The 8,291-nt window shown below is 43.1% G+C and overlaps 2 protein-coding genes and 1 long non-coding RNA gene across 3 annotated transcripts in view; all 3 read left to right on the top strand.

The window, feature by feature from the left end:
* Positions 1–1,181, top strand: part of LOC131443189 (cytochrome c oxidase subunit 7A2, mitochondrial) — a 4,871-nt gene extending 3,690 nt beyond the window's left edge. Inside the window, exons 3-4 of the mRNA XM_058612602.1 lie at positions 32–116; positions 931–1,181. Coding sequence (XP_058468585.1) covers positions 32–116; positions 931–989 — 144 coding nt within the window. The 3' untranslated portion in view covers positions 990–1,181. The remainder of the gene's footprint in view (positions 1–31; positions 117–930) is intronic.
* A 1,281-nt stretch (positions 1,182–2,462) lies between these two features.
* Positions 2,463–3,962, top strand: LOC131444077 (collagen alpha-1(XII) chain-like). The gene is made up of 3 exons (XM_058614206.1): positions 2,463–2,472; positions 2,567–2,716; positions 3,814–3,962. Exons 1-3 carry the CDS (start codon positions 2,463–2,465, stop codon positions 3,960–3,962), a joined length of 309 nt encoding a protein of 102 aa, XP_058470189.1.
* Positions 3,963–4,104: 142 nt separating this feature from the next.
* On the top strand, positions 4,105–6,828 carry LOC131443961 (uncharacterized). Its single transcript, XR_009233685.1, has 3 exons — positions 4,105–4,232; positions 4,709–6,043; positions 6,574–6,828. It is a non-coding gene; the product is annotated as an uncharacterized LOC131443961 (long non-coding RNA).
* Positions 6,829–8,291: the final 1,463 nt, after the last annotated feature.

Below are 8,291 nucleotides of genomic sequence, written 5' to 3'. Positions count from 1 at the left end.
TTTAATGTTTTCACCTTCATGTGTCGTGCAGGAGGACAACGGGCTGCCCATTCACTTAAAGGGAGGCACTGCCGACGTCCTGCTCTACAGAGCGACCATGACGCTCACGGTGTTCGGTGAGAATCTCACGTGTTTTTAAGAAAAATAAAATAAATTCTTTCTAATATTTACTCTATCTTAGCATATGGTGTCAATCCTGAATTTAAATAAATATGCTCTCAGGTATAAAATCCCAAATTTAAAAATATATGCTCTTAATCCTGAAATTCCTGGGTTTTGTCCTGAATTTAAAAATGTATGTTCTCTGCTTTAAACCTGAATTTAAAATGGCATGACCTCAGGTTTTAATCCCTGGATTCAATTCTGATGGCCCTGGGTCCTGAATTTAAAGACAAAAGTTCTCAGGTTTAATCCTGAATATAAAATGACATGGTCTCAAGTATAATCCTGAATTTAAAAAATAAATATTCCTTGGTTTAATCCTGAAGTTCATGTCGATGTTTTCAGGTTTCATCCAGATGTTATTTTAATACATTTTAAAACACATTTCCTCTTCCTGTAAAACGAGTGTTTGAAGACTCATCATCCCTCGGGTGGGGGGGGGGGCGTGTCCTCGTTCTGCACTCTAGTCGTAGTTAGTGAGCGGAGAACAGAAACCTTTAAAAACCCTTTACTCTGTTCACGATGGTGGTTACATCCACGAACGCCGGTGGAGGAGATATTTGTTTACAGGCTGCAAACGATTTGCCGTCGCCATGGCGACCGTGTAGACCCCGATAGTCAAGAGTCTCCTCTCTGCTGCTGTTAAAGCCGATCAATATCCACAAGTTTCCCCTCTGAGCTTCATGTGTTTGTTAAATGTGAGTAATTACCTTGTGTTGTTTCTGTGTTTTGATGCTGTGATGTGGTTCATGTTCTGTGTTCTTTCAGGAGTGGGGTTCACTCTGTACCAGATGTGGGAAGCAGCGTTTCCTCAGAAGAGAGGCTGAAGCTCCACCCTCTCTGTTGAGTTTCACCTCCTCCTCCTCTTAAAAACAAACAAACAAACCTCCACGTGTGTCGAGCCGTGTGTTCCCCGTCATGATGGGATGTTGTTTCACGCTCATGGGATCAATATTTATTTTCCTGTACTGTTTCTTTCTCTGTCTTTAGGGATCAATAAAAATAATCTCATGACCAAACGCTGTGTGTGTGTTTCTGAGCTTGTTGTTTTCTGAGTTCATCGTTTCCAGGTTTGGGAAACTTTTCACTAAACCCAAACAACTCGATGATGAATTGATTATCAAAGTAGTCGTGAGTTGCAGTCCTAAAATCAACGTTCACACGGAGGCGTGGTGGCTCACCGCTCTGGATCCTGGTTCGCCTTCTCCACCCCAACCCTCGTGTGAAGGATGCAGCCGTAGAACATGAATAAATGGTTTTTACATAAGTGTTGTATCACGATGTTGTTGAAGATTAACTATAAAAGATGACGAGTGAAGTTAACTTCACTGTTCCGTGTGTGTTCCTGTCACTAGAGGGCAACATTTACACAGAAGTCACTCTGTTAAGAAGCAGACTGACTGGATAGAATCCGGTCAGACGGAGCCTCACCAAAACCACGCTGGACCACCTCACTCAGCAGAGAACAGCAGATAACTCGAACCAAAGAGATCTTCATCTGTAGGTCAGTGATACATCTCACACTTTATATTATACATACACACACACACACACACATATGAGTTAGTGCCATTTTCTAGAAGAAAGAAGAAAACCGGTTTTATTTCTGCTAAAGTGTAAAATGTCTTTTTTTCCGTTAAGTTTCCGCTCTTTCATCAGAAGCTGGTGAAGATTTCTGGACTTAATTTAATCAAACATGAACTTTTATTTTTTTATTTTACTCCACGTGGAGCAAATGATGAAGGGCTAACCTCCTCTTCCTCCTCTCGCAGCCTCATTCATTCGCAGCTGAGTTGCAGGAGCTGAAGATGAAGAGGAGGTTTTCTCTGGTGGTGTCTCCATCGTTCCTGCTGATGATGATGATGTTCTCCTCCACCCAGGCTCAGGAGCAAGGTAAAGCTTCTCCTCCTCTTCCTCACCTTGATCTTCCTCCTCACTGTGACTGACCTCAGCTCCTCTGTCTCCTCCTGCTCAACTGAGTTTAGTCTGAAAATAAAGGAAATAAAACTCACAAAGCTTTGAACTGTTTCATCTGTGTTTTCTCCTCTCTGTCTTTGTCTCAGCTTTAAGTAAACGTAGAGTCAGACTTAGAATCAGTGGATTAATAATAATAATAATAATAATAATAATAATAACAACAACAAAAATAATAATAATAATGATAAGAACTTTAAGTAGTTTTTGGAATTATAACTAGAATTTGGAACTTTAAGTAGAATTTGGAACTTTAAGTTGTTTTTGGAATTATAAGTAGAATTTGGAACTTTAACTTTAAGTCTATCACTGATGGAAGAGAAACCATGTTGAGCCGTGGCAGGACTCTGTAGTGGAAAAGTGCCATTTATTAACCACACCCCTCTTCCTCCTCCTCCTCCTCCCCCCTCCCCCCACTGTCTCTCTGCAGGAGCTTCATGTAACACATCAGCAAAGGCCGACATCGTGGTGCTGGTGGACGGCTCCTGGAGCATCGGTCGCAGCAACCTCAAACACATTCGTAGCTTCATCTCTCGCATGGTCAGCGTCTTCGACATTGGCCCTGACAGAGTCCAGATTGGTAACCATGGAGATTATCTCCTTTTATACCACCGTGACATATTTTGATTTCAAGTTTGCACATCCAAATTGTTGTGCTATGTTATTTGTTTCCATCTTATTTCTACTTTTTATACTTTTTCGGGGTGCAGAAGCCACAAACTTAATTTGGTTGTACTAATTAGTTGTAAATTCTTTGTCAGTGAAGTTCTTGTCGTCTTAGCATCCATGTTTTTGGTCAACTCCGGGGACTCCCAGTTACAATTTCTGAGTTCTGCAGCACTGCCAGTGCTCCTGTTTGCCATCCCCTTTAGGCATTACCTTGAAAATCTCCATTTTGGAGCTACATCTGGATACTCCCTTTAGACACACCCCTTGCAACTCCCTTAGTGTGCTCCCTTTGGAAGTTGCCTTTCTGTGCTACCTTCAAATGCTTCCTTTGGTGACTTCCTTAGGGTGCCTTCTTTGGAAGCTCCTTAGAATGCCCCTGTTTGCCACTCCCTTTTGGTGCTACGTTTGTATGCTCCATTTGGATACTCCCTTTGAAACTCCATGAGGCTGCTCCCTTCAGAGGTTCCCTAAAGGTGCTTGCTTTGGACGCTACTTTGGATACTTTCTTTGAAACTCTTTTAGCGTGCTCCCTTTGGAAGCTCCCTTGGGGTGCTCCTGTTTGCCACCCCATTTAGGCATTACCTTGAAAAGCCCCCCTTTTGGGGCTACCTTTGGATGTTTCCTTTGGACAACCCCTCTGAAACTCCATAAGGGTGCTCCCTTAGGATGTACCTTCAGGATGCTCCTGTTTATCTCTTTTGGACAACCTTTAGAAGCCCCATTTTGGGGCTTCATCTGGATGCTCCATTGTTGTAATTAGTTTGTTTGTTCTGTGACAAAAGTGATGTTCTCGTCGTCTTTGCATCCATGTATTTGGTCAACTCCGGGGACTCCCAGTTACGAAACTTTAAGTTCTGGTGTAAATGTAACGTAACATAATTTGGGCAAAGACTTCTTTAACCTGCTCCTGTTTACTCAAGCACGCCCTCTGCTCGAGTTAGTACCGCTGTCTTTAGTGAACACTGACTGTGCTGCTGATCCACCAACAAGGCTATGTTTTCTCCGCAGGTCTGGCTCAGTACAGCGGTGACCCAAAGACCGAGTGGCACCTGAACGCTCACCCGACCAAAGAGTCGCTGCAGGAGGCCATCGCTTACCTGCCGTACAAAGGCGGGATCACCATGACAGGTGATTTCTCAAGCTCTTTGTTCGATTAAGCTCTAAAATGTCATTAGATTCAATTAAATTTCATTTTTTATAGTGCCAAATCATAACATACATTATCTCAAGGCACTGTCGGTGTTTTCACTCTGGAGCTGCGTTTGTTTTTTCCGTCACAGGTGTGAAGAACGTGGACATGTTTGAGCTCAGGTCCATCGCCAGCGACCCCGACGAGAGCCATGTGTACTGCGTGAACGACTTCACGTTCCTGGTGGACATCGTGGACGGCCTCAGCAGTAACCTGTGCAAGAGCGTCAAGGGTCCAGGTGGGAACAGAAACCACACACAAAAAAATTCAGTCCTACTCTCATTCACAGATTCATACAGGTCATTAGATTCAATTAAGTTTAATTTTTATAGTGCCAAATCATAACATACATTATCTCAAGGCACTGTACATAGACAACATCGTGGGGAGCAGAGAAACCCAACAGGTCACACAATGAGCAAACACTAGGCATCACTCTTTTGTTTCTGAAGAACTGTACAGAAATAATGTGAATTAAAACTTCACGTAGGGCTGCGATCAACGTTTATTTTCATAATGGATTAATCTGTTGATTATTTCCTCAGTTAATTGAGTAATTGATGAAATGATGATGTTCTCAAATGTCTTGTTTTTGTCCACAAACCAAAATGATTAAATTTTAATGGTTTTCTTTATTTTATAGAGCAAAATAACTTGATTGTTATTGTTGTCTGTGTTTTCACTCTGGAGCTGCGTTTGTTTTTTCCGTCACAGGTGTGAAGAGTGTGGACGAGATTGAGTTCAGGTCCATCGCCAGCGACCCCGACGAGAGCCACGTGTACCGCGTGAACGACCTCAGCAGCAACCTGTGCAACAGCGTCAAGGGTCCAAGTGGGAACAGAAACCACACACAAAAAAATTCAGTCCTACTCTCATTCACAGATTCATACAGGTCGTTTTCGGTCAAGCTAACAGTCAGAACCTATAATATCCGATCACAAACTTTTGACGATATTTCATTATTTGCAATTACTTCAACAACCCTAATTTAGAGATTTTTTTCAAATTCTTCTTCTTATCTTGTTGTCATTTCCAAATTATAATTCTTGCTCTAGATGAAGACACCTTTAGCAGATAAATCAAATAAAAAAATGAATTGATTTAGATTTTTTATTTACTGGAGGTTTATGATGAGGGCGTCTCCACTATGTGGGTGAGATGGGAGAAGGTGCCCAGAGCCACCGGCTACATGCTGCTCTACAGACCCATCAGTGCCATCGAGTCACAGCTGGTTTATGAGGTAAAGAAATGACAGTGTTTTCAGCAAGTGAAGTACTTTGAACTTGCCTCACCAGACCACCTGCAAAGAGGTCTGAAACCTGAAACTCAAATCTGGATGCTACCTTTAGGAGTTCCTTGCTCTGATTTGCTACTCCCTTTTGGTGCTACCTTTGGATGTTTCCTTCGGTGACTCCCTTAGGGTGGCATCTTTGGAAGCTCCTTAGGATGCTCCTGTTTGCCCCTCCCTTTTGGTGCTACGTTTGGATGCTCCGTTTGGACACTCCCTTTGGACACTACCTTTGAAACTCTTTAAGCATGCCCCCTCGGGGTGCTCCTGTTTGCCACACCCTTTAGACCTTTAAAAGCTCCCTTTTGGGGCTACCTTTGGATGTTTCCTTTGGACAATCCCTTTTAGAACCCTAAGGGTGGTCCCTTAGGATGTACCCTCAGGATGCTAAAGGTTGCCTTTTGGTGCTACCTTCAAATACTTCCTTTTGGTGCTTCCTTTGAATGCTCTTTCTGGAACCACACTTTTGACACTCCCTTTGGAAGTTCCCTTGGAAATCTCCCTCTTGGACACTCCTTCTGGAACCTCGCTTGGGAGCCTCCCTTTTGACGCTCCCCTTTAGTGCTTTGGATCTTATTTTGGTGAAGTGTAACAAACTGGTCTTAATACAATGACACTGTATCTGCTCTCCGTCCTCCTGTAGCTACGAGTTGGAGGAAACATCACAAGCATTCAGCTGGAGCAGCTGATTCCCAACACGGTGTACGACATCACACTCCACGCGCTGTTCAGAGAAGCTCAGGAAGGAAGAGGAGTCACCTGTAAGTCGTACTTTATTTTTAAAGATGACATAAACACAGCAGCGCTTACGACAACTGACCAGGGCGTGAGAGGGGTTTTAACAGAAGTCTTAAAATATCATTGTATGGTCCAGGCTGTAAAATGAAATTATTGCAAATTGGTAGAAATTGAAGATAAAAAAAACTTTATATTTATATTAGTTTATATAAATAAATTAAAGTTTTGGTGCTAACTGAAGGCTACATAGGTTCCTGTATAATGTTCCCTTTTTTTTCTTTTTTTTTTGGAAAGGTGAACATAAGCTGTCGTTTTTTAAGCGCAGGAATTGAAAAGGGCAGCCACCCCTTTAGGCATTACCTTGGAAAGCTCCCTTTTGGGGCTACCTTTGGATGTTTCCTTTGGACAATCCCTTTGAAACTCCCTAAGGGTGCTCCCTTAGGATATAAAAATACAGGCAGTAGTTTTGGCTGCCTGTTTTGAACTTATATATACAGCTTGTTATTCGTGAATCCAGGATGGTTAAAGATTGACTGGACCTGTTCCCCCTTAGTGCCCAGGCCTCCTGCTGGAGTCCTGACCATCTCCGACGTGACCCACAGCACCATGATGCTCCGCTGGGACGCTGCTCCTGGAGCCGTGCACAAATACATGATCACGTACAAACCAGAAGGTGGCGACCTCAGTGAGGTGAGACTCGTGTTTTTTTTTTGTTTTTAAGGTTTTAAAAAAAACAAAAAACGCGACGAGATGTTAAATTGATGTCCTCATTTCCAACGGGAAGACTGTGAGCGTTTTTGGGCTTTATTTTCACCACGAGAGAAGTCATAGCACAACAGTTCCCGGTCCAACCTCATGAGTTAAGGGAAATTAAGTTAAGGCAAGATAAGTCAAGATGTGATGAAATAAAATGATTCTGCTGTTGTAGGGAAAATAATTGTCAATGTGTGAAGTGTTTACAGCCTGAGCTTTATTGTCAAGCTCTCTCTCAAGCTCAAGTCTGACCACTTTTTATACACCAACGAGCACTTTGTGCTTCCTCGTGACTCTATTACAACACTTATGGATGCATGCATGTGTGTGTGTGTGTGTGTGTGTTATCGGAAACACGATCAGGAATCCAAATATTTGTCTTATTGTGATGAAACAGCTGAAGCCACTCCATCAAGGCGTGTTCTTTTGGAGCATGTTTTTCTACCCAAAAACACTGACTCATCCAATTACTTCTCGGAATAACTGGGCAGTGAATTGACAATGTTTTCCTGGCTCCAGTGAGTCCAGCTGTGCGTCCTCTGCTGCCTCGTGTGGTCACTTTGTGTCACTGAGGGAAATCTGAACAAAGGATTTCAAACACTGAAGTGACAAAATAAGACATTTGAACTTAGTGATGGAGGCAGCAGTGGATCAACAACTCCTGTGTGCAAAACCCCCGCCTCACAAACACCTGTCTGTCTGCATGCAGATAATCTAGGGCTGTAACCTTCACACATCTCTCTCCACTGTTCACACTCATCTTTAATTTGGAGGGTCAGGTGTTCTGCTGCCTCCTCAAAGCACGAGAGCACCGGTATGCCAGTCCATCACAGGAAACCGGAGAACCCGGAGAGAGCCCCACTCTTGGCACCGGATCCGTCCCTCATTCAAGGCCCTTGTTTCAGACCAGGTCTCAAACCCGGGTCTCCGTGCCTGTGTCGTTTAAAGTCACTGATGTTGATATTTAAACCGACAGGTCCAAGTCAGCGGCGACATCACCTCCCTGCACCTGTCCAGCCTCATCTCCATGACCGAGTATAAAGTCACCGTCACCCCGGTGTACGACGAGGGACCTGGATCCCCGATGCTGAACACCATCGTCACGTAATTACTTTCTTCAAAACCAGATAATGTGTGTGTGTGTGGTTTATTCATTTAAAAATCCTATGTTCTCAGGTTTAATCCTAGAGTTCCTGGGTTCAATCCTGAATTTGTAAATCCTTGTTGTAAGGTTTTCAAAGTACACATTCCCAAACTTAATTCTAAATTTCTTACATGAACTCTGCTTGGCCTCCGGGGCAGATGATAATCCGGGTTCCCGGGCAGAGTAATCAAGGTCAGAGCCAACGAGATTATCTTCACACAAATCGTACAGATGAGGTCTTTACGGGATATTTTTGAAGGAACTTTTTGTCCACAATAACCCAAGTTCACGATGAATTTCCTGAAATCAAAGTTTTCTTGTTTTCTTACAGGTGAATCGCTAAGGAATTGCTCTAATCTGTGACCAAACTGTCC

The sequence above is a fragment of the Solea solea genome, chromosome 17 (genome assembly GCF_958295425.1).
Source record: "Solea solea chromosome 17, fSolSol10.1, whole genome shotgun sequence".
NCBI lineage: Eukaryota > Metazoa > Chordata > Actinopteri > Pleuronectiformes > Soleidae > Solea > Solea solea.
This window is presented reverse-complemented; position numbering and strand designations above follow the sequence as displayed.

Bases quoted from the DNA above. Each gene is read 5' to 3' on its own strand.
- LOC131444077 (XM_058614206.1), top strand. The intron at 2,717-3,813 runs GTAACCATGGAG...TTTTCTCCGCAG, and splicing joins CCCTGACAGAGTCCAGATTG to GTCTGGCTCAGTACAGCGGT.